The 25,221-nt window shown below is 48.4% G+C and overlaps 1 protein-coding gene across 3 annotated transcripts in view; it reads right to left on the bottom strand.

The window, feature by feature from the left end:
• The window catches only part of Snx8 (sorting nexin 8), a 57,780-nt gene that overhangs the window by 4,881 nt on the left and 27,678 nt on the right, over positions 1-25,221 (bottom strand). Inside the window, exons 1-9 of one of the 3 annotated variants that reach the window (XM_057764531.1) lie at positions 23,916-24,038; positions 17,915-18,039; positions 15,261-15,378; positions 13,151-13,272; positions 9,410-9,490; positions 9,004-9,164; positions 7,990-8,122; positions 1,798-1,866; positions 12-158 (exon numbers count right to left, since the gene is read on the bottom strand). In XM_057764531.1, coding sequence (XP_057620514.1) covers positions 12-158; positions 1,798-1,866; positions 7,990-8,122; positions 9,004-9,164; positions 9,410-9,490; positions 13,151-13,272; positions 15,261-15,378; positions 17,915-17,989 — 906 coding nt within the window. In that variant the 5' untranslated portion in view covers positions 17,990-18,039; positions 23,916-24,038. Of the gene's footprint in view, positions 1-11; positions 159-1,797; positions 1,867-7,989; positions 8,123-9,003; positions 9,165-9,409; positions 9,491-13,150; positions 13,273-15,260; positions 15,379-17,848; positions 18,040-23,915; positions 24,039-25,221 lie in introns of those variants that run through there. The other 2 variants (XM_057764530.1, XM_057764529.1) reach the window with 2 other exon arrangements.

The raw sequence follows: 25,221 nt of genomic DNA, 5'->3' as shown, positions 1-25,221 counted from the left end.
CTGTTGCTCACCTCCACGATGCGTGACTCCAGCTGCTCCACAGACTCGGGCTCTCGGCCATGCGCGGCGCTCATCATCTGCCTCTTCATCAGGCCGTACTTGTGCAGTGCCCGCTGATGCTTGTGAAGCACGCCCTTCTCATGCCGCTCGCACAGGTCCTGCAGGGAGGGAGGGAGGCATGCTCACCTACTGCAGCACACCCTAAAGGGACCCAGAGCCTGGAAACTCTAGAGACCTTCAAACACTCCCATCTCCCATCTGAAAGGCGAGAGCAGACACAGCCAGAAAGGCTCATGCTGACTGACAGAGCAATCAAGGCCCTTGGGAGCACCAGCTTTTCCTGTGCAGAGTCCAGGACAGGACTGGAGTGGGAGGAGGGTGATGATCTAAGTTTGATTCCCAGGACCCACATGATGGAAAGCCACAATTGATTCCTGCAAGCTGTCCTCTGACTTCTGCACATACACACACACAGATACACTAATGTAATTAAAATAAGAAAGATACATACAAACTCTGATTCAGAGCAAGCCTCATTCAGATCTCCTGCTCAAGTTAGTCTGTGCAAGAGCAGACTGTAAGACCCCAGACCCCAGAGGAGAACCTGCCTTCAAGAATGGGAGTTGTCTAGTTCAGGGCTCTGAGGCAGCCCCACCTCAGACTACCAACACTACCAACTCCAGACAGTCAGTGGTTTTTTTTTTGTTTTGTTTTGTTTTGCTTTGTTTTGGTTTTTTGAGACAGGGTTTCTCTGTAGCTTTGGAGCCTGTCCTGGAACTCGCTCTAAAGACCAGGCTGGCCTCGAACTCACACGCCTGCCTCTACCTTCTGAGTGCTGGGATTAAAGGCGTGCACCACACCTGGTTATAGCCAATGTCTTACTGGTGGTAGGACAGTGTACCTGAGAAAGAAGATATATTGGCACCAGTTGTCTTCCCCAGTCAGAAACCCGACAAGAGACCAGTATGGTGGTACATGCAGGAAACACAAGCCTCTCAAGGGCTGAAGCCACGTGTTAACATCTCAGTCAACAGAGCAAACTCTTCCAAAATCTTCCCTGTAAGCACTGAGCTAGCTCTTCTGGAGCTCTTCTGAAATGAAGGTTTCTCTATCTCCATAACATGAGCCACCCCTCATGGACGCTGGCCACTCAAAGTCACCTCAAAGTTCAGCCTGGCTTCCCTGAATCCTTGTCCATGAGAAGCAGCAAAGCCCCTGCGTATGGACCAGGTCCCCAATCACTCGAGAGCCCAATAGTCACACATACTCACTCATCTTGGTTTCTACCACACACTTCAATTGTCTCCCCCTCAACTTAGGGGCCTTCTGGGGTGCTAGCAGGAGCCCTGAGCCAGCCTAAGGGACCCTCAGGCAGACAGGTTTCCTTCTGGTCAGATGTGACCATCGCCATCTTGAAGCAGAGCAGCTGTGAGGACTCACATGATCTCTTTGTGAGATCAGGCCCACTAACACTCCCTCGTGGAGGATGGGGGAGACTTATAGGATTTCCCAAAGATTAAATAAGAGATAAAACCTAAATGGGGAGTGGGACCACGCTTTCGTGGTGCGGCCGCCTGTGAGCTACTGGCACTTCTGTAACCAGTCCCAATAACCTCAGCAGCTGGATGCAGGCGGCACTTCTTCCTGTCAGTGTCCATCTGGGGCAAACAGATGCTTCTCTGCATCTCTCCTCAGGAAGAGTCACACAAAATCACAACAGTCCCTTTCCTGCACAGCCTTGACCTCATACCCTTCAATAACCCAACGTCACTATCAGACAACTTGTTGGAGACTCACTTTGTAGGACTGTAGCAAGTCCAAGAAGAGGTTCAGCTTCTCCACCACATCATTCTCCTCCTTCTTACCCTAGGGACAAGGATGAGTTAGCCAACATGCAGCACCCAGGACACAACACCCACCTGGGAACTCACCCCATACCTGACCACATCTCAGAGGACAGGGTGAGTTCAAGTTAACCAACATATGCCACCCAGAACCCAGCACCCCTGGAGAGTTCACTCCCTACCCATGGCCTGGAAGCTCTCCTGAGCCACCAGCTCAGGTTTCAGGAGGCCCAGTTTCCCTACTCGGGGCCCTGCAGGTCAGGGCAGAGATGTCCTCAAACCTGTCAGTTATGAGGGCAGGGCAGTACCCTCTCCACTCCAGACACATGTCCTTTAGGCCCTCCACGTGCAGTGTGTCACAGATAAGTTAGAGCCACACCTCATGCTGGCCCAGCAGCTCTGCCCAACACTTAAACCACTTCTCTCTGAAGCTATGCATGTCCAAAGGGAGAGAAATGCAGGAAGGATGCTGGGAGAGGGGCCCTTTAACAATAGGGAAAGAGGTCTGGAAAGGGATATGGAGGAGACCAGAGAGGAACACAGGACCTAGTATGGGGAGGCATGAGTGGGAGTAGTGACCCAGACATTGTGACCCGTCCATGAAGCCAAAGCAGGGGAGATGGGACAGAGGCTACAGGCCCCGGACACTGTATACAGGCAGCATGACAACTGTGACAAATAGACAGACAGACAGCCCTATTAGAATATCTGGTGATGATGGGAAAAGCCCAGTGCTGGAACTCATCCATGGCACCCTGGGGACAAGGTTGAGCAACAGTCGCCCACACAATGCCTGGCTTCCAACACACATGCAGCAGAAGCACTCTGGAGACAGTGACAGCCATGTGCATACTGCCCATATGTCTGCATGCACACATGTCCCAGCCAACACATGCCTAAAGCTCCTAGTACTCTAGCTGTAGCCAAGAGATATGCTCACCCCAGAAGTTGCACATTGACTTGGGCACGAAGAATCATGAGGGTAAGAGGAGGCGGAAGATTGACAGGAAATGAAGACACTTTCATGGAAACACAGGAACTGGACTGAGAGTCGGATGTGGTCACCTCAGGGGGACTCTGTGAGATGACCGCCTAAGCTTCAGTTCACTAAATCAGGAGGTTCCCAGGTAATTCAATCTCACGACTGCAGCCAGTTCAGACACTAGGTAGTAAGTTCTGGAAGTTAATAGGTGAGCCAAAGATTTCCCAAGTAAGGAAAGAAGCTTGGGGCGATGGCTCAGAGAGCAAAGCATTTGCCATGCAAACATGAGGACCTGAGTTCAGATTCCCAGCTCCCACATAAAAAGCCAGGAATAGTACCACGCTTAATGAAACTCCAGAGCTCTGGGAGGGGGTGTGGTTTGAAAGCGGACAAACCCAGGAGCTTGAAAGTTTGCAGGTTATCTGATCTAGCTGAACCAGAGCCCCAGGTTCAGTGAGAGAGCCTGTCTCAAAAAGTAAGCTGGAGCCGGATGCGGTGGTAAACTGGAGGGGCAGAGGCAGATGGATCTCTGTGAGTGCCAGGCAAGGCAGGGAAGCACAATGAGACCCTAGATAGATAGATAGATAGATAGATAGATAGATAGATAGATAGATGCCTTTTTAAAGAAGGGGGGAGATGGAGGAGTGGTATAGGAGTTCCTTTTCTGTCTATGTGTTGTTTGTATTGGTTAATGAATAAAGAAACTGCCTTGGCCTTGATAGGGTAGAAGGGCAGAACTTAGGTGGGGGGGGGGAATTAAAGGAATGCTGGGAGGAAGAAAGCAGAGTCAGAGAGCCACCATGGAACTGCCAGAGTCAGACATGCTGAATCTTTCCCGGTAAGCCACTGGCATGTGGCAACACACAGATTAATAGAAATGGGTTAAATTAAGATGTAAGAATTAGCCAATAAGAAACAAGAGCTAATGGGCCACGCAGCATTTTAATGAATACAGTTTCTGTGTGATTATTTCGAGTGTAAGCTAGCCGGGTAGCTGGGACAAACAAAGGGTCCCCCTCTCATTACAACAGAGGAGCTGAAGAGATGGCTCAGCAGCTAAGAGCACTGGCTCCTCTTGCAGAGGACCTGCGCTCAATTCTCAGCACCCATGTGGTAGCTCAGAACTGACTATAACTTTAGTACCATGGGATCCATTGCCCTCTTTTGGTGTCTGCAGGTACTAGGCACACACATGGTTCATAGTTATACAGGCAAAACATCCACACACATAAATTAAATTTTAAAATTAAAAAAAAAAGATGAATAGCATACAAAGACACATGATGCAAACATCTGGCTTCCACACAAATGCATACACAGGTACATCATACACATAGTAATGACTTTTAAAAGGAGGGGGAGCTGGAGAAATGGCTCAGAGGTTAAGAGCACTGGCTGCTCTCTTCCAAAGGTCCTGAGTTCAATCCCCAGCAACCACACAGGGGTTCACAACGATCTATAATAAGATCTGATGCCCTCTTCTGGCCTGCAAATGTACATGCAGGCAGAACACTATACATAAATAAATTAAAAAAAAGAAAAGAAAAAGAGAAAGACTGATCATACAAGCGCATGCCTTCAAGAAATGCACAGCACAGCCAGGCGGTGGTAGTAGTAGCACACGCCTTAATCCCAGCACTCGGGAGGCAGAGGCAGGCGGATCTCTGTGAGTTCGAGGTCATCCCGGTCTACAGAGTGAGTTCTACTACAGTCTCCAAAGCTACAAAGAGAAGCCCTGTCTGGGGTGGGAGGGGCGCAAAACACAGGGGCTGGAGCAATTGTTTCCTCAACAGTTTTTTTTTTTTTTTAGCACTTGTTAGACAAGCATGAGGACCTGAATTCAGATACCAATTCTCAGGTAAAGCCAGCAGTGGCATCTTGCACAACTGTACCCCAATGCTGTAAAGCAAAAACAGGAGTATCAGTGGGGACTGAGACCACCTGCCTAGCTCCAGGTTCAGTGAGAAACCCTGTTTCAAGGGAACAGTGCACAATGATGAAGACCCCGACATCCTCTTCTGATCTCTGCACACATGCACACACACCAAGCTGGGCGTGTTGGTGCACACTTATAATCCCAGCACTCAGGAGGCTGAAGCAGGAGAATCATAAGTTCAAAGCCAGGCTTGACTACAAAGTAAGCAGTAGGTCAGCTTCAGGAACAAAGTGAGAATACTGTCCCCCTAAAACCCAAGACCCTAAATTAAGCAAAACAAAATTCCATTAACTTCAACATACCTAAGGAATGGGAGGAATATTAATAAGGGAGAAGTACATCCCCCCAAAGTTGAGTTTTAATAAAGAACTCAAAAATGTCAAAGAAGCACAGGGCTGGGAAGAGCTTCAAGCTACTCGCTGCCCATCCAGAGCTCCGGATGCATGAACTTCAAGACAGAATAGCTGAATCAAAAGACTCTGGGCAGAGATTTTCATACTGTGCACTGCAGAATCCCAGCACCTGACCTAAGGCTTCCCACTGAGTAGAGAGAAGCTTGCCCAGTCTCTGTGACAAACAGCTTCATGTATGCTTCTTGAGCCCATACTTGGAAGACAGTTACACTGTTAAAAGAAAGTAGTCTGGGGCTGGTGAGAAGGCTCTGCCAGGCAGGGCATTTACTGCCAAGATTGACAACTGAGATTAATGTCCAGGACCCATACGGGTGGAAGAAGGGAACTGAGTCTCTCTTTTTCTCTGGTCTCCACAAGCATATCATAATGTGCACACACACACACACACACACACACACACACACGCATACATGCATATTTAACAAATAGTCAGCAAGGGAAGGCATGGTGGCACATGTTATTACCCCAGCACTCTAGGGGCAGAGGCAGATGAGTTCTAGACCAGCCAGGGCTACATAGTGAGACCTTGTCTCCAAAAAATTAAGAGACAGAGAGAGGAGAGAGAAATAGTTGAGGTCAATGAGGTGACTCAGTGGTCAAATGCATCCACTATGAAAGCAGGCATGATTACCTGAGTTCAACCCCCAAAACCCACAGAGAATACCTGGTAAGCTCCAGAGACGGGAACAGAAACAGGGAAACACTTGGGAGCTCTCAGGTAACCACCCCAGAATATACAGCACTGCAGACATAAGAGACCCTATCTAAACAAGGGAGAAGGGGAGAGAGAGCGGGCTCTCCAAAGCTGTCTGTCCTCTGACCTCCAAACATGCACTGTGGTACACCCATACACACAAAAAAATATAAAAATAAAAAGTAAAAAAAAGATGAAAGACACTGATGATCTACTTTGACCCTCTTATATATAAAATCAATGGAGAAACCGAGATCCAAACCAAAGTTCCTGTAGCAACAACATGTCACACAAACTACAAAGCACAGGTCCTGCCCAAGCCCCTGCCTCTCCATCCTGCCAAGCCTGACACCTCAAGTCTTGGTCTCTAAATTGGAAAGGGACACCAACAATGGGAAGGAATAAACTAACTGATTAACAGGGTTAGTGTGAGATGGCTCAGTGGGTGAAGACACTTACCACCAACCTTCAGACCTGAGTTCAATCCCCAGGACCCACGCTTTGGAGAGAATCAACTCCTGTAAGTGTCCTCTGACCTCCACACGCACACTGTGGCACACATGCACCACCCCTCCCATACAATAAATAAACGAAGTCTGAAAATTAGGGGGTGGAGAGACGGTTCAGTGGTGAAAGAAAGCACTTGCTGCTCTTGCAGAGTACCTGATTTCAGTTCCAGCACCTAAATAAAGTGGCTAGCAACCTACTAAAATTCCAGCTCCTGGGGGATCTAACACCCTCTTCTAACTTCCTCGGGCACTTGCACACATGTGCACAAACATTTATATAGACACAAACACATACATGTCTATAAGATTTTTTTTCATTAAAAAGGCAAAAGATACCAACACAGAGGGTTTGGGAGATAGTGTGAAGTGCTGGCCTTGCAAGAATGAGGACTCAAGTTCAAACCTCAGAATCCACAGGAAAATTCAGGGCATGATGGCTCTCGCTTGTACTCCCAGTGCTGGGAGATGGAGACACGAGCATCTCTGGGGGACCGATGAGCAGCCAGTCTGGCCTAATTGGTGAACTCCAGGACAACAAATAACCCTATCTTAATGGAGGCAAATAGCATCCTTGAGAATGACATGTGAAGTTATCTCCTGATCTCCAGACACATATGAACACATACATGTGTATCTGGACACACATGAACCACACACAATAAAAAGCACAGGCACATTTCTAAAGGGAACGCACCGGCCCAGGAGGAAGAAAATAGGGACTTTCCACACAAACAAAGCGGTCAAACTCCCTCTTTCACAGAAACCTCATGGGCTCTGAGCTTCCAGCCTCTACTGAGAAAATCCCCCAAGTTCCCAGCAGGTGCATCACTCCAGACAGGTACCTGAAAAGCTCTGGTCCTGAGCAGGGAGCAGAGCTTCAACAAGAATATCAACTTATTTACAACTGTAGGTGGAGTGGCATCCAGATAGACAGTGCCAGCTACTCGAAAGACAGATGCAGGGTGATTCAAGGCTAGACAACTTAATAATACCTTGTCTCAACAACAATGACCAAAGGAAAAGTAAAAAGAGGGCTAGTGAAGTAGCTTGGTGGCTGAGCACATGTCTAGAATCTCCCAGTGCCAGGCTGAGGTGCGGCTCAGTGGTAGAGCACCTGTCTAACAAATGCAAGGCCCTCAGTACACTACACACAACAAAAATAAATAAACAAATTAAAAAATACGTACAGCTCCTGTACATATAGCAGAACTTTTTGAAGTTAATAAGTGAATACAGAGGAGGAAGTCTCTTGGGGTACCGGGCACTTAGTTATTATTCCAATGGGTTAAGTCACTGGTTGCCAAGCACAAGCTGGCACAAAGGGGAAATATGTGGTCCATCCAGAAGCAAACTGCAAGCGCAGGACTAGGGTGCCAAGGACAGATCCATTTAACCTCAGCAATGCCAGGGCTGGGAACAAGGACCCAATCTGTTTCTGTCACTAGCGGCCTTCTCAGGGAGAGCCACCCAGAACAGATGGGTACAGCAGTTTCCACTTAGACAGGAGATCATCTACACAGAGCTCTCAAAGCCAGGCTAATCAAAAGGTGCCCCACCACACAGGACAGCATGTTCTGGGACAAGGAACCCAAGGAGAAGGAAGCCACTCACCTGCTGAGCAGCCTTGTCTGCAAGCAGCGCGAACTCCACGGACAGACCCTTGAGTGCTTGCTTCAGGGAGCCCCACGTGCTGAGGTGCAGAGCAGCCCAGGAGGGCAGAGGGGTTGTGTCAGAGCCTAACGCACTGTAGGAACAGAACACATACTCACCTGCCGTCCCTTCCCTACAACTCTGTTCCCAGGAGGGTCAGAGCTCCAGGGAGCGATCTGAGACTCTGGAAGGTTCAGTAGGGATGTCTGGCAGTCGGTGAGAAAGGCAGGATCTCAGGCCCCTCTAGACCCAGGAAATCACCGCTACTACCAACAAGACATGAACGGCTGTGTGCTGGGGAAGCTGGGTTCTACACCCCTACAAAGGAAATTTGGTCTGCCACTGGCTGCTCTTGCCAAGGCAAGCAAATTTTTTTTGTTGTTGTTTTTGTTTTATATCTGTGCTGGTTAACTCAACACGGGAGAATCTAACCATGGAAACAAACCCTCCGAGCATGTCCTTGAGGGACCTTCTAAACTAGGTTAACTGAGGTGGGAACTGAAGAAGGTAGCATCTTTCCCTGGTCTGGGCACAGACTAAATAAAAAGGAAGTGAGCTAAGCACCAGCATCCATCTCTCTCTGCTTCCTGCCTGTGGATGTCATGTGACCAGCTGCCTCACGCTCCTACTGCCATGTTTTTTCTGCCATGATGGACTACATACCCTCAGACTGTGTGACACAATCAACGCTTCTTTCCTTCCTGAAGTCGCTGCTGTCAGGTATCTTCTCACAGCAGTGAAAGGTGTCAAGAAGACTACACTGTGAGCAGCTACAGGAGGTGTGTGAGGGTCCCAGCACCAGCTACAGGAGGCGTGTGAGGATCCCAGCGCACTGTATAACCATCACCACTGCTTTCTCCTGCCCCCTCCCACTACCTGTGGATCTACTCTTCTTCCCACAGTGCAATGGGTCAGGATGGTAGGCAGACCCAGCCCCCAACCAGACTTATGCCACAGTCCCTACAGGCCACATGCCTGAGCTCCTTCCCGAATATGAGAAGATCGGCAGCATTGTCAATGGCCCGGGTCGCAATCCGCTCGGCTCTGTCTCGAAGCTTGTAGAAGCTATTGTAGACATTTCGAATCAGCTCCCGACTCATGGCAAACTGGGTCTGGATGTCAGCTGGGAGGAAGTCCTAGGAAAGGGTGGCAAGAAAAGAGACAGTGGCCTGATGTTAGTCTCAGAGAGAGGAGGACATCCTGGAGCTTGCTTACTCATGGCTAAAAGCTGAACCCCGCTATGAGGGGATCCAACAAGGGCAGGTGGTAGATAACGGTGTGATCCCCATCGCCCAACAGAGGCATGGTGAGGATAACCAAGGGTTAGCACTACCATTCATCTGCTTAAGAGGGGAAGGAAAACCCAAAATCAGAAAACTACCTTGGCCCTAGCAGCCAGCTTACAGTTCGTGAATTCATCTCCAACGCACTGGGCCGCTTCCTTGAGCTTGTGCTGAACATCCTGGAAGAGGAAAGAGACAGCTTCATCCTCTTCTGCCGGCAATGACACCCAGCTGAGAGCAAGTAAGCGCCTTACAACTTCAGCCAACACGAGAGCTAGGCCTGGTGAGGCTTGCATATCACCTCAGCACTGGGGAGACCTCGGACAGGAGAAAGAGCTCCAGGCCAGTATGGGCTACACAACAAGACCCTGCCTCAAGAAAGTGAGGCTGGGAAGATGGTCCAGTGGGTAAGAGCACTTGTTACACAAGCATGAGGCTCCAATTCAGAATCCCTAGAGCGCAGGCCAAAAGCCAGGTGTTGCCTCATACGCCTGTAACCAGCACTGGGGAACAGAGGCAGAATGGCTGGCACTTTTTGACTACCAGCACAACTCCAGGTTCAGTGAGAGACCCTGTCTCAAAGGAGTAAGGCAGACAGTGATAGAGCAGGATACCAGATGTCCTCCTTCAGCCTCCATGCATGCACACATACTACACACACACACACACACACACACACACGCTATTAGAAGAGAGAGGGAGACAGACAAATACAAGCTTCTTCAGGAGTTTGGTGAGGTGGTGCATGCCTGCAATCCCAGAACTCAAGAGGCTGAAGCAGGGGGATAACTCCTGAGTTCCAGTCCCTGTCTCAAACAGTGAAAAACAGAGGCAGTCCCTTCTGAAGAGAAATTTGCTCTTGTGCATTTGCTGGTCCTCCGGCATTCCAGAATGTCTTTGCTGTCTCGTAGACCCTTTAGAGTTAAACTGTAGGAAAAAGTCCAGCAGAAGGACAGGAGCACAGCCAAGCGCCACCTCCAGAAGAGAGCGAGGTCCCTGTCCAGAATCACAGAGTTCCACCTATAAGAGGCTCGGCATGAACCCCAGAGAAGGCACGGGGCCACAAAACCCTTCAGACTCCATGCAGCAGTGGACAGGAAGAGACTGCTGCTTCCTGTAAACAGATACTCAGGGTTAGAGATCTGTAGAGCGCTGGGACAGTAGGAAAGGAAAAGTAAGGGGCACTGGCCTCAGGCCGGGCCTTGACACGTGGCCCTGGATGAAGACTTCACTAGGAAAGCCAAGCCTTCAAATCAGGCAGAGTCACCTGGGAAACAGAAACACACAGTGGGCAGCCAAGCCTGTGTGAAGGAGCTTAAAGACCATTTCTAATTCTCTTTCACCAAAAAGGAAAATTGAGGACCAGGGACATTATAGACACACACCATCCATGGACAGACAAAGAGACAAGAAACCTTCCGGTCAACATAATAAGTGCCATACCTGCCAGGCGGTGGTGGCGCACGCCTTTAATCCCAGCACTCAGGAGGCAGAGGCAGACGGATCTCTGTGAGTTCGAGGTCAGCCTGGTCTATAGGAGCTAGTTTCAGGACAGGCCCCAAAGCTACACAGAGAAACCCTGTTTTGAAAAACAAAAAAGAAGTACCATACCCTCTGCACCTGACTTAAGCCTTTGCCTGGAGTGCAGGTGGCTTCCTGGTTCCACCCTCATTCCTGCTCTGGAACCCAACACCACTGCACCCCAGCTCAAAAACCACACTAGGGCTAGCGGTGTCACTAGACAGCAAGTAGATGCCAACATCCTGAGGCCCAAGGTTCAAAGGCAGCACCACAATCAATAAATAAACAAACAAACAAGCAAGGTTGTAAGCACCTACACTATCCACTGTGTGTGAAGATTTAGTTACCCGGGGGTGTCACCTGCTGGAAGTGAAAGCCTAGGACCACCTAAGGAGTCCAGCTGCCCCTTGGGGAAGTAAAAGCTGAGCTGGTCTGGGGAGCTGGCTCAGTGGGTAGGAGCATTTGCTGCTAAAGCATGAGGACGAGCTTGACACTCTAGCATGTACAAAGCTGTGTATGGCCATAAGGAAGTAGAGACAGGAGGATGGCTTGAGTGGGCTACCAGCCCGGCCCCAGGTCCAGTAAAAGGCCCCGTCTCTAGAAACTGAGGTGAAGATGGAGAGAACAGGATACCCTCCTCTACTCTCAGCATGCACACACAGACACAGGACTCAACATATACATATTCCACACACACAAGTATACAAAACAAACTGGGCTCACTCCTGACTGCCCCATGTCCCCTGCCCAGGAGTTGGGTAAAGGTCAGAAGGCCATGATTGCCTATTCAAATGCACATTTCCCTCCCCACCCTGTTCACCCATCACAGAACCCGCCTGCCTATTGGGGACTATAGACCCTCAGACCCTGAATTTTCTATGACCCCTTGCCTGCTGGAGTAAACACTTTGTTTTCCTGTACTTGCAGCTGCTCTGGGCAGGAGACCCTCATGAGTTCCTGATGGTACGGGAGTGGTTTCTGGTGGGCTTGAAGCTGAAAAATCCCGAGAGCTAGGGCATGGCCATTAGTCAAGGAGAGCCCTATATAAGCTGCCCTGGAACATAATAAAATGTGGCATTCTTGTTTCAAGGATGACCCCTGTCTCTGTCTCTGTGTTTTAATCTCCAGCCCTTTGCCTGACTTGCGAACCATCCCATGGTGTACAGGCTGAATGGTACACCTGCCAAGAACTGGTGGCACCTCCCACCTACAGTTAAAAACACTTGGGCTCACTCCTGGACACAGCACTATATACAGTACTGTGGTTCCTAACACAGGCACACATGATGTCCTGCCTTAGACTCCACCACAGCCCCACTGGAAGAAAGCTATCTCCAGGGGACCATGGCCAGAGGTACACAAAGCCTCCAAGTCACACAAGGAAGCCTCTTTAAAATGATGCCCTATATGAACGCCCAAAAATGTGAGCCTATTTCCACGCTGACCAAAGGTCAGAAAGTTGGAACTTACCTCTAGTTCCTTCAAGGTTATTGTGCTTCTACCAAAAACAAAGGTCCCACCTAGATGTAGAGCAGAGAGTTCTGCTATCTAGGTTACTAACAACAGGTGTGGCTAATAGCCAGACCTTGTACTTCAGGAATAGAGAAGTAAATATGTTCCTACCTCAAACAAAAGTCTAAGGATCCAACTAAGTTCCAGTTCCCTTAAGGAGATAACTTTGGATTCCACCCAGGCAATGGTTTGCCTACAGAATGTTTTGGCCTAGGGTATGAGCATGACTTGTTTTGCTCTAGCCTGCAACCTTCAATTGGTATGTTCATTTCCTTGTATTATGTTAATGTAGTTTTTGTCATACTCCTACCTTCTGGGGCCAGGGTATTTTAAACAGTTGGACATTAAATGTGGGCAAATTTCAGTACTCACTGGAATTCCCTCCCGATACTATTCCATGTTTCTCCGTTTTATTATTTTCATTTGCCTCTTCCTATTCTTTACTATATTTCTAAATCCCTACACCTCTACCCTGGCAAGAGGTATTTTTGTCAAGGCTGGGCCCCAACAGCCCAGCCTGTATTACAGAAAGAAACCTTCCTCTGTCAATCATAAACAAATCCACTCTGGACATTCAAACAAGGACCAGGAGACAGGAAGAAAAACACAGGGTCAAAGAATAAGATCCAGGTATGGGCTCCCAGCACTGGGGAGGCTGAGACAGGAGGATTGCCTCCAGTGTGATCCCAAGCTGGGCCAGCCTAAGTGTGCAAACAGGTCTCAAACAAAGAATAAAGAATAGAATACAGCAAGAGTTTCAGGCCCCAGAATTCCACCCAGGACAGAACCCTGAGGGACACACTTACTGAGCCACTGAAAGAGAGGAAGATTTTGAGGAGCACATCCTCTGAGAAGGGCGGATGCCGTGCCACCAGGTTGATGAAGCGCTTCAGGGCCCTCCGGCGGCCCTCGATGAACTCCCTGTCGGCTGGAGGAGAGTACAGGGTTACTATGGAGTCTGCAGAGCCCTGCTCAGAGTCAGCTTCTGAGGCTAAGAACAGAGGGCAGCAGAGCCCCACCTCAAAGGCCCCAAGCACGCATAGGTGCAGGAATGGCCAAGACTGTCCGTTTCAATGGAGAACACTGGGAGGTTGGGTGTCACACACATCTGTGTTCCTAGCACTTGGGAGACTAAGGCAAGAAGACTATAGCAAGATGGAACACAGCCTGAGCTACAGTGTCTGAGGTCAGGCTGGACTGCAGAGCTCACACAAAAAGCAGTCTGGGAACCGGTGTAACTTCACACAGCCACAATACACCACAGGCAACTTAGGAGAATGTGGATAAAACATCACGAGAAGCACACAGCTTTATCGTGCTGATGATGCAGCTCAGCTTCCCTGCACTCATAGCGTAGAAGTTTATTATTATTATCATTATTATTATTGCAGGCATGGTGGCACAGACCTTTAATTTCAGCACTGAAGGAGCTGAGGCAGGAAGACTGTGATCTCAGTGAGTTCCAGGATTATCCAAGTTACTTAAACACAGATACCAAAAGTCAGGTGTGGTAGCACATAATACCATATAACTAAGGAGGCACAGAACAGCCTGGTCTTAATGTTAAGTTCTAAAGAAAAACATAATGAGATAAGGCCCACAGCCATACCCACCCCATCCCAAGCCCTTCAAGTGTCCACAAAGGCTGGGCTCTCAGAAATGCTGAGTCAGGTGACAGTGTTTGCCTAGAGTTCTGTCAATCACAGGAACTGCGCCCTGGTGGATGCAGGCAAGGGTCCTTCCCTGGCAGCTCACTGGTTACTGAGGAGCACAGCTATCCCAGAGGCACAGAGGGCTGGGAAGGAGGCAGGCCACCAGAACCTGAGCCACCCAGCAGATATAAGATGTATACATGTTTATATCCACACTGAGGAGGTTCAGGATGGTAGAAGCTGATCACTACAGAAAACCCAACCAAGTTCCTCCCTGTGTCGAGTTGATTGCACTAGAAAGGAAGGAAAACGGGGAAAGTAAACTGGCAGTCACTGTGCCTTGTCTAGGCATAAAGTCTTACTTTTCTGTTGTAGAGACAGGGTCTGGAATAGCTCAGACTGGCCTGGAACTCATGATCCTTCTGCATCAACACCATGATTGGCCTACCCATTTAACAGTTGATTACTGACTGTCAGCTTGATTGATAGGATCTGGAATCACCTAGGAGACCAGTTCTAGACAGGTCTGTGAGGAAGTTTCTGTTATTATAAGATTCATTGGAGGGTGAAGACACACCGTAACGGTGACCAACACTCTGCCCTGGTCTGAGGGTGACAAAAAGAGCTGAGACCTCCACCTCTCCTTGCCTGACTGTGGATGCAATGTAACCAGCGACCTCATAAGCGCTCTGCAGACTGTACCATCCTTCCTCACACTGCTTGTCAGACATTCTGTTATAGCAACAAGAAGAGCAATACAAGCTCGGTGTGGTGGCTCACGCCTTTAATCCCAGCACTCGGGTGGCAGAGGCAGATGGAACTCTCTGAGTTCCAGGCCAACCAGGGCTACACCCAGAAACCCTGTCTTGAAAAACCAAGAGGGAGAGAAGGAGGGAGGGAGAGAGAAGCAATACACAGGCCAATCAATCAAGTTTTTCTAGGGTTCTGAGGTCATTGCGGTTGACAAATAAGATCCTGTGATGGCTGGCACCCTACAAAAAGCAAGTCAGACACTAGTAATCCCATAGACAGCCTAAAGCACCCTGCCGGACAACACTGGGGCTGGCCATTCTCCTCCAGAGCAGGACTAAGCCACAGCTATTACCCCAGAACAACCAAAGCTCAAGTATACTGCAGCCCTGTTGCAAGCCCCTCCTAGACCATAAGCAGCAGCATCCTGGGCTACAAGGGGCCCCCCCAGCACCATGCCACTTAGGAGGGCAGCTTGCTCCCACTTCTCTGGCCTCCCTGAACCCTGTCTTACCTCCCAGTACTCTCTTGGGCGGAAGGGCTGGCACCATGCGGTACGGGAACTTGTGAAGCAGCACTTCATGGAAGACCACAAAGTCATTGTAGCGTCTGTACACAGAGGACTTGAAACGCTACAAAACAAAAGGAGCACAGCAAGCAGGACATCAACAACCACACCATTTCTTCTAGGCAGGAGCTCTACCAATGAGTCACACCCCAGCTCCTCACTGGGGGATTCTAGGCAGGAGCTCTACCAATGAGTCACACCCCAGCTCCTCACTGGGGGATTCTAGGCAGGAGCTCTACCAATGAGTCACACCCCAGCCCCTCACTGGGGGATTCTAGGCAGGAGCTCTACCACTGAGCCACACCCCAGACCCTCACTGGGGGATTCTAGGCAGGGGCTCTACCACTGAACCACACCCCAGCCCCTCACTGAGGGACTCTAGGCAGGTGCTCTACCACTGAGCCACACCCCAGCCCCTCACTGAGGGACTCTAGGCAGGTGCTCTACCACTGAGCCACACCCCAGCCCCTCACTGGGGGATTCTAGGCAGGTGCTCTACCACTGAGCTACATCCCCACCCCTCTTTTTACTTTTTGAAATCAGGTCTCACTAAGCTGCCCAGGCTAGCCTTGACCGCACATTGTACTCCAAGCTGACTTTGAAGTTCAACTCTCCTGCCTTTTCCCATGCCTGTGTCATGAGGCCCTGCAACCATGGCATTTCATCAGCCCTCTTTGCCTTCTCCCACCATGCAACAGAACTCACAGGAGTGCTACCAAATTCCTCATCCTCTCTTCCCCAAGTTTTTGCCAAAAGTAAAAGTTTTAGAATTCTATATAGAAATACAAATTATAACATTTAGATAGCACTTTGCCATGATGAGACTTCTTCACTTCTTGGATGGGAATCATTCTGCACTTAACAGGTAAATCATGAGGCTGAGGAGATGGCCAGATAGGTACAGTGCTCACTACACAAGCGTAAGGACCTGAATTCAGATATCCATGAAAAAGCAGGAAGGTGGCACACACCTGTGACCCTACTACTGAGAAATGGAAACAGATCTCAGCAAGGGGGAAAAACAAAAATCATAGGAAAAAAAACCCTGCAATTCCCACATTTTGTTTATCAGGCCCAGGAGTAAGGGCTGCTTCACTGCAGCTAAGAGTCCCTTCCCAGGTTCTCACAGCTTCCACTGTGGCAAGGTAAGACCACAGGGTGGCAGATGGATCTGCTGTCCCTGAGGAGGCCCTGAGGAGGCCCAGCTCAACCCTGCAAGCCCAAGTAGTCTGACTGCTGGTGAGCAGAGGCCCTGCGAGTCCTGGCTTACAGAGCAGAGAGTCATTCCTATCACCCCAGACTTGGAAGGCAGAGAGAAGACCTCAGAGTCAGTTGGGGTACCTAGGACTTCCAGACTAGCCTCAGTTACAGACTGCCTCAAAAGAAGGAAGGAAGAAGGGAGGGTAGGAGGGAAGAAAGGAAAGAGGGAGGGTAGGAAGGAAGAAAGCAAGGAGGGAGGGTAGGAGGGAAGAAAGGAAGCAGGACAGAGGACAGACAGATATGGCAGTCATCTGTCACAGGAAGGACACCTGCACACTGGGCCTTTGCCCCAAGATGAGATGCCCACTGCTTTTCAGACTAAGCCTGGCATAGCCAGGGCCATGCTTTCTCAGAAAGGTGTGGGCCCTGTACTGTCCCTACAAGTCCCTCACGTACTAAAGACAGTGTTAGCCACAAACTACTCTATCACAGGACAGCTGGCAAAACTCTCCCAAATCCATCCTAACTGGAGCAAGACAGCCAGGAAAAAAAAAAAAAAAAAAAAAAAAAAGGATGAAGGCACAAAATGGCCAAGATAGGCGAAGCCCTGGGGACCACCAAGACTATCACAGCAGAGCTGATGAACCCAGACATTAGTGTGCCTGAGAGCAGGAAGGTGGCATCACCAAAGAGGTGAAGGGCATGAGCTGGTCCTCCCATGTAAACAGAAGGCAGGGTAGGGATCCAGATTACCCAAGGATGATGTTCTAATCATCAGGGGATTTCCCACACTACAAACAAGCACTGGGAAAACACCACCACAGGCATAAACTCTGGAGTCAAAAAGACTGTAGCTAGGCATGGTAGCAAATGTCTTTAATCCCAGTACTTGGGAAATATCTGCAGAGGCAGGCAGATCTCTGATAGTTCAAAGCCAGCCTATCTCCAAAAAAAAAAAAAAAAAATTCCTACAAGCCAGGTCTGGTAGCTCAGGCCTATAATCTGAAAACTCAGGAGGCCAGGGCACTAGGATTGCTGTGAGTTCAAAGCCAGCTAGGGTTATATAGCAAGATCCTGTCAAAAAGATAAGACACAGAGAGATATTAAGATTCATAAGAAAAAATATTTCACTCAAAAGAATGGACCTGATAGAGACCCAGTTGAGCTAGAAACCAGCTTCTGGCACCAGCAAGTATTCAGAAGTTGTCTGACCAGCTCAACTGTGTCATCAGGTGTTGGGTCACACTGTAGAGCCAGCCAGACAGCTCTCCCACCACCCTGTCCCAGGTTGGTCTGTGGCTCTCCCCTGAAGCAAGCTGTCAAGTCCCAGTTACCTGGCTGGAAACCTCATACTCCACATGCTTGAGGAACAGGCCCTTCTTCTCAGGGATGAGCTCTACCTGTACCGTGTCCCTGGCCAGCAACTCCTGCAGGGTGTAGGACAGCAGCAACGGGTTCCCCTGCGGCATCTGCATTCGCCCAGGGTCCAGGTCCCGCTGCTCAGTGACCTGGGATGTTTGTGGGCCTGAGGAAGACAAGATAAAGACAGGTAAAGACAGCTGCTCAGGGAGTAAGGCCTCCCTGTATCCTGTGCTGGCTCAGCAAATGGACTCTGGCCACAGCCACAGAGCCACACCAGACCCACCCCCTTCCCCAGGGTACAACACCCAGAAGAAACCCTACTAGGAGGCTTCATCTGTATGAATGGATAAGTCCACAGAGAACTATTACAGAGAACTTAGGGAGGAAGGGAATGCTTGAAATTTAACAACAGACAATTTATAAATTGTACAATTATAAATTGTATAAATTGTTATAAATTCTCCAAAAATGTACAGAGGTCACAAAGCACACAAAGAAATGCTGCACATCATTACCACCAGGGAAAAAGACACCACCACCATAATGGTGCCAGTAAACACGTGTCTGTGTACAAGTGTGTGGAGGCCAGAAGTCAGTCTCACATGTTATCCTTCCTGCCATCTACATCATCTTTTAAAATAGGTATGTATGTTTGCCTTCATGTATGTGTAGCAGGTTCATGCAGTGCCCGTGGAAGCCAGAAGAGGGTATTGGATGCCCTGGATCTGGTGTTAACAGACAGTTATTAGGTGTAGTGCTGAGAATTGAACTTTGGGTCTGCTGGGAGAGCAGCCAATGCTCTAAACTGCTGAGCCATCTCTCCGGTCCCCTCTTTTTTTCCCCAGACAAGGTCTTGTGGGAAGCCAAGGATACTCTGAATGAATATGTAAGTGGATGAAGACCTGACTGAATGTGTATTGGTGACATGATGCCTTAGGCCCACAGGAATTAGCAAAATCTTCCTCCTGCTCAGAGGCATGGCAAAGCTTCTTCTGGTTCAAGTACAAGTGTTTACAAACCATTGGTCAGTATGTGCAAAAACTAACAACTGCAACCCGAGACTGCTCTCCCACAGACCTATTAGCTAACCCCTCCTGCTGTGCCGAAGTTCCAAGTTGTTGACACACATGACACACCCACCCCAGCTGTATGTGCGTCTATGTCCATCCTTTTTCCATTCCCTCTGCCCCAGTCAGAGTTCTAGGAGCAAACCATGATAGACAGGGGTCTCTTACTTTACCTGGAACGTATCAATTCAACAAGGCTGGGAAAGTAGGAGACCCCCTTCATCTAGGAACCTTCCTGTCTCTGCCTCCTCAACATCACTATGCCTGGTCTTTTATGTGGGTTCTGGGAGGCAAAACTCAGGTCCTTGTACCTGTGTGGCAAGCACTTTACCAAGTGTTCAGCTCCCTGCCACCAAGAATGTCAAACTGGATTTTTTGGAGATTCTCTGAGAGGGTGGGGTTTGGAGAGAGAGAAAATGGAGCTTTTGCAGGAGCGAGCTGGAGCATCCAGCCAAACATCTATGACCAACATAGTTGGGGCACATGGTAGTAGACAGGCAGGCACAACACTGGAGCAGTAGCTAACAGCTTATATCTCAATCTACAAGCATGAAGCAGAAGAGAGCTAAACCTCCAAGCCACAACTTTTCCAACAAGGCCACACCTCCTAGTCCTTCTCAAATAGTTCCACCAACTAGGGACCGAATATTTGAGTATACAAGTGCATAGCGCCGTTCCCATTCAAGTCACCACAGTGTCCATTCTTAGAACTTCCTTGTGCAAGCTGGGCAATGGTGGTGCAGCCTTTAATCCCAGCACTCAGGGAGGCAGAGGCAGGTGGAGTTCGAGGTCAGCCTGCTCTACAGAGTGAGTTCCAGAACAGCCAGAAATACACAGAGAAATCCTGTCTCAAAAAACCAAAATAATAAAAATAATAATTCCCTGGTGCATGAGTTTAGAAGACCAGGAAACCCTAATGTCAGATCAACAGCCAACATTTTATCTAAACCATAGATATCAAAAGACAAACACACACAGTAGTACATGCCTTGTTATTCCAGCACTTGGGAGGTAGAGGCAGGAGGGTTAGGAATTTAAGGCAAGAGAGAAATAGAGACTGACCAGGCTGATGTAGGCAGGACAGAATGGTACACCCTGGTAATTCTAGCACTAAGAGCCTGAGGCAGGAGGGTCCTGATCTCCAGGCCAGCCTGGTCTACACAAAAAATAAAATGATAAAAACAAAATCCTGCTCATGGCACATACCTATAATCTCAGAATCTGGGAGGTAGAGGTAGAATAACCACAGCCTGCTTTAAGTCTAAGGCCAGTCTGGGGATACAGCATGATGCCCAATCTCAAAGCATGCTACCTGCTAAAAACACTAATGTAATATAAATGACATAGGGACAAAAAAATGAACAGAGCTGGAAGAAGGATAATATACAGAGGGGTAGCAGAGATCTCTATTAAGAAATATTTGTTCAAGACATGGCCTCACTACCTTACCCCTGGCTGGCAGGAACAAAAGCGGTGTATCCTCAATAAATATCTCCTGCCTTGGCTCCCAGGCACTAGAATCATAGTTGTGTGCTTTTTCAAAAATAAATAAATAAATAAGCATTTATTTATTTCAAGATTTCCCTGGAGATTAAGGTAAGACAGTCTCTACACGGCCTGAAATCTCACTAATGATTACCAAAGGGTCATATGCGCGAGAAGAATGTGAACTTTGCACACAGGAGAACCTAAAAGGCAGATCTCAACAGCACAAACGGCACCTCCATCCTAGCTTCTCTCTAACACCCTGGAAAGGCAGGTGTGGGGATGCACACATGTAACCCTGAGTACCCTCAGGATTTAAGAGAACAAAGGAGCAAAGTCCTTCATCAGCCCAGGCTACACAGACCCTGTCTGAAAAGATAAGGAGAGGGACTGGTAAGATGGCTCAACAGGTTATGGTGCCACCAAGCTTGATGACCTACGTGGTGAAAGTGGGAATCAACTCCCTCAAGTCCTCCTGACTTCCACAAGCATACTGTGGCTGGTGCATACACCCCAACCCAAACAATTAAGACTAAAAAGCTAAACATGTGTGTGTATACATGCATACACATATATATGTATATGAATATAGAAAGAGGCTGGGGGAAAGGCCAGTCAGTACTTCTCATGTACACACAAGGACCTAACTTATCCCCAGCACCCATGACTCCAGGCTAGGAGTGATGGCATACACTAATAATCCCAATACTGGAGGCAGAGACAGGAGGATAGCTGGGATTGTTGGCCAGCTGGCCTAACCTAGCCTAATAATCCAATTTTAGGTTAATGAGCAACCCTGTGTTGGGAAATATTATATTCAGATGTGTGATTCTTGTTTATGCTGCATTTGTTTAACTCTGTGAATCTGTGTTACTGTGCCTGTTTGAATCATGTGATGGTCCTAATAAAGAGATAAAGGAGCAAGGATAGGTGGGGCTGCAGGCAGAGAATACAAATAGAAAGAGAAATCTAGGAGGAAAAAAGAAGAGCAAGAGAGTCGGGCAGTGGTGATGCATGCCTTCAATCCCAGCACTCAGGAGACAGAGGTAGGAGGATCTTTGTGAGTTCGAGGCCAGCCTGGTCTACAAGAGCTAGTTCCAAGACAGGAACCAAAGCTACAGAGAAACCCTGTCTCGGAGAAAAAAAAGAAAAAGAAAAAGAAAGAAGAAGAGCAAGAGAACAAGAAAAGGAGGACACCAAGGGTCAGCCACCCAGACACACAGCAAGCCATGGAGAAAGAAGTAAAGAAAGGTATACGAAAAGAGAGAAAAAGCTCAGAGGCAAAAGATAGTCGGGATAATTTAAATTAAGAAAAGCTGGCAAGAAACAAGCCAAGCTTAGGCTGGGCATTCATAACTAAGAATAAGCCTCGGTGTGTGATTTATTTGGGAACTGGGTGGTGGGCCTCCAAAAAAACTAAAAGAGCTAAAAACATCTCACAACAACCCTGTCTCAAAGGAAGTAAACAGTGTTTCTAAAGATGACACACCTGAGATTGTTCGCTGGCACACAGGCTTGCTCACTCACACACTCACACTCCATATCCACAATCACATATTCACAAGGACACACACACACACTCTCTCATTTAAAGGAAAAAAAAATACTGAGAGCCCATGTTCCAAAAACAGAGCTGGTTGGGGCTGGAGAGATGGCTGTGCAGTTAAGAACACTTGCTGTTCTTGCAGGGGACCCAGGTTCAGTTCCTAGCACACACATGGTGGTCACAACCCAATTTAACTCCAAATCCAGGAGATCAGATGCCTTCTTCTGGCCTCTGCATGGTGCACATACATACATGCAGGCAAAACACTGATACACAGGTAGGCAGGTAGAAAGGAAGGAAGGAAGAGTCAGGCAGTGGTGGCACACACCTTTAATCCCAGCACTTTGGAGGCAGAAGCAGGCAAATCTCTTAGATTGAGGCCATCTGGTCTACAGAGCGAGTTCCAGGACATCCATGACTACCCAGAGAAACCCCGTCTTAAATAAATAAATAGGTGAGTGCTGTGGGCTCTCCTTCAGCCAACAGCCTTTAAGATACCAGCACACTTTGGGCATGGGTCTCTCAGCTGCTGGATTCATTTCCAGTTCTCAGCGCTGGCACAGGACTGTGGAGCACTGCCCTTTCTGTGACTTTATCCCCAGATAAATAAACCTTTGTTATACTCCATTCCGGGCTATCGTGGAGCTCTTTTGTACATCAACAAGTAAGGAAATAAATAACAGAGTTGGCAAGATGGCTCAGAAGGATAGGCCTGTGCCAAACACGACTACTGACTTTGATCCAGAATCTACATAGAAGTAGGAGAGAACTGACTCCTGCAAGTTGTCCTCTCTCATCCACATGCAAACACAGAACATACAATAAATAAATATCTTTTAATTTTTCAAGGTGGGAGACTCCAGAAGAATACCACCAACACCCCAGTTGAACTCCTCTGGCGTCATCTACACACACAGACACCCACACACACGCGCACACACACACACACACACACACACACACACATGAGAGGAAGGAGAGAGAGAACCCAAACATTAAAAGCACACTAACACGTCTATGAATCCAAATGTCCTCACAGATCTCTACTGAGGCACCAACCACAACACATTATGACCCCAGCTGTTAATTTACTAAATTCAGGGGCCTGCTTGAGTATGGTGGAAAACTCCTTAATCCAAGCACTGCAGAGGCAGAGAAGGGTAGACTTCTGTTGGTTTGAAGCCAGCCTGACCTACACAGGGAGTGGCAGAATAGCCAGGACTCCATATTGAAACCCTATCTTTGGGGGGGGGGGAGTTTAAGGGGTTGGGGTGTGGCTCAGTGGTAGAGCACCTGCCTAGAATCCCCAGTGAGGAGCTAAGGTGTGGCTCAATGGTAGAGCATCTGCCTAGAATCCCCCAGTGAGGGGCAAGAGCTAGTTCCAGGACAGGTTCTAAAACTACAGGGAAACCCTGTCTCTAAAAAAGAAAAAGAAAAAAAAAGTTTAACGAGTTCATATTTTCAAAACAAACTTTTTAAAAAATATGTTATTTCTTTTATGAATATGTGTGAGGACCTGCATCGAGTTTATGTGTACTGCATGAGTGCTGGAGTCCACAGAGGCCAGAAGAGGGTGCTGGATACCCTGGGATTGGATTTATAGGCAGTTGTGAGTCACTGTGTGGGTCCTCTGCAAGAGCAGTAAGCACTCAATTTGAGCCATTCTCCAGTCCCTCAAAATCAAATTTAAATGAAAGAAAAAGCACACACCTGTAATCCAGCACCTCCAAGGCAAAGGCAGGAGGAGACCTCTGAGCTAAAGACTACCCAGAGCTACGTACTCAGACTCTATCTCAAAACAAATGAAAACAGTTTGTTTTGGACAGCTACACTGTCATGGTGGACTACTAGCAGCAGTAAGGACAGAAACAGGAAGGGAGATTCTGAATTCTTCGGTACGAGCATCACAGACAGACCTTAGCCCTCTTAGCAAACCAATACCTTCTTCAGTGACACTACCCCAGCACGGCAGAAATAAACCAGACTAGATGAGAAACAGCCAGGCCCAAAGCTGGAATGCAAAAGCAGGCTCTGACAAGAGACATCTGGCGGAAGCCAATCTCCATATTTCTGCAGGGATGTGGGCCAGTGAGTGACCACCTCTGAGCACAGAATTTATCACCTGCAAAATGGACATAAAGGGCCAGGTCAGGAAGCTGGTGAGCTGGCTCTGCAGGCAAAAGCACTTGCCACCAAATCTGACCATCTTAGTTTGATCCCTGGGAGTCAGCTCCCATAAGCTGGTCTTTGATTGCCGCGTGTGCACCATGGCACATGTATTTCCCCAACCATAAATAAGTGGATAATGTAATAAAAAGAATTTCCAAGAGGTAACCACAGTGATACATGCCTAATAGTCCCTGCACTCAGAAAGCAGAGAAGGAGGATTCAGATTTTGAGGACAAATTGATCATAGAGCAAGACCCAATTTCAACACACACACAAAGACAGAGGTGCCCTTACCACCCAGCAGGCCTGTACCACCTCTGCCAAGAACACAGCAAGAATCCTTCCAGTCCTCCAGCATCTCCGAGACAGGCCCCACCAACCTCACACTCTCCCTGCTCTAAGCATTCTGGAACAAATTGCTTTACTGTGGGGTTCTCAGCTGGAAGGCAGTGTGCCTCGGAATTAAATGACACAGCACAGCTGAAAATAGCTGGTGAAAATAAAACACTCAATAAATGCCACTGACTTCCTTTCAGATTCATTACCCTGCAGTCCAAAAACATTTTGTGAAGCCACCAACAAAAACTTGGAAAGTGTTCCCCCAGAAGCCATGACTGGGGCTCTGCCTGCTTCTGAGATGAGCTTCTTGGGACACTCAGTCGGAAAGATCATGAGCTCAAATCCAACCTGGGATAGATACAGTGAACTCAAGGCCAGTCCTGTCTCAAGAAGTAGAAAATGGGCTGGGAAGTGTAGCTCAGGTAGAATGCTTACTTAGAATCCCCCAGTGAGGGATTGGGGGAACACAGCTCGGTGGTACCCCACCCACCTGGCATGCACAAATAAATGTCCTCCGCAGCAGAGATTTTGTGAGTGCTCACTTCCAATGCTGGGAATACCTTCTAATGACATGGAAGTCTAAGGGACTCGCAGGCTTCTCCTCTCCAGAGACCTCCCTACCCCAAGAGCATTAGAGCCACCGTAGAAGAGCTAAGCAGACACAGGGCAAGCAGGTACAGTGGACCGAATGAGAGTGGCCCCCACAGGCTCATATATTTAAATACTTGGTCCTCAGTTG

Source organism: Chionomys nivalis, chromosome 3, assembly GCF_950005125.1.
Source record: "Chionomys nivalis chromosome 3, mChiNiv1.1, whole genome shotgun sequence".
NCBI lineage: Eukaryota > Metazoa > Chordata > Mammalia > Rodentia > Cricetidae > Chionomys > Chionomys nivalis.
This window is presented reverse-complemented; position numbering and strand designations above follow the sequence as displayed.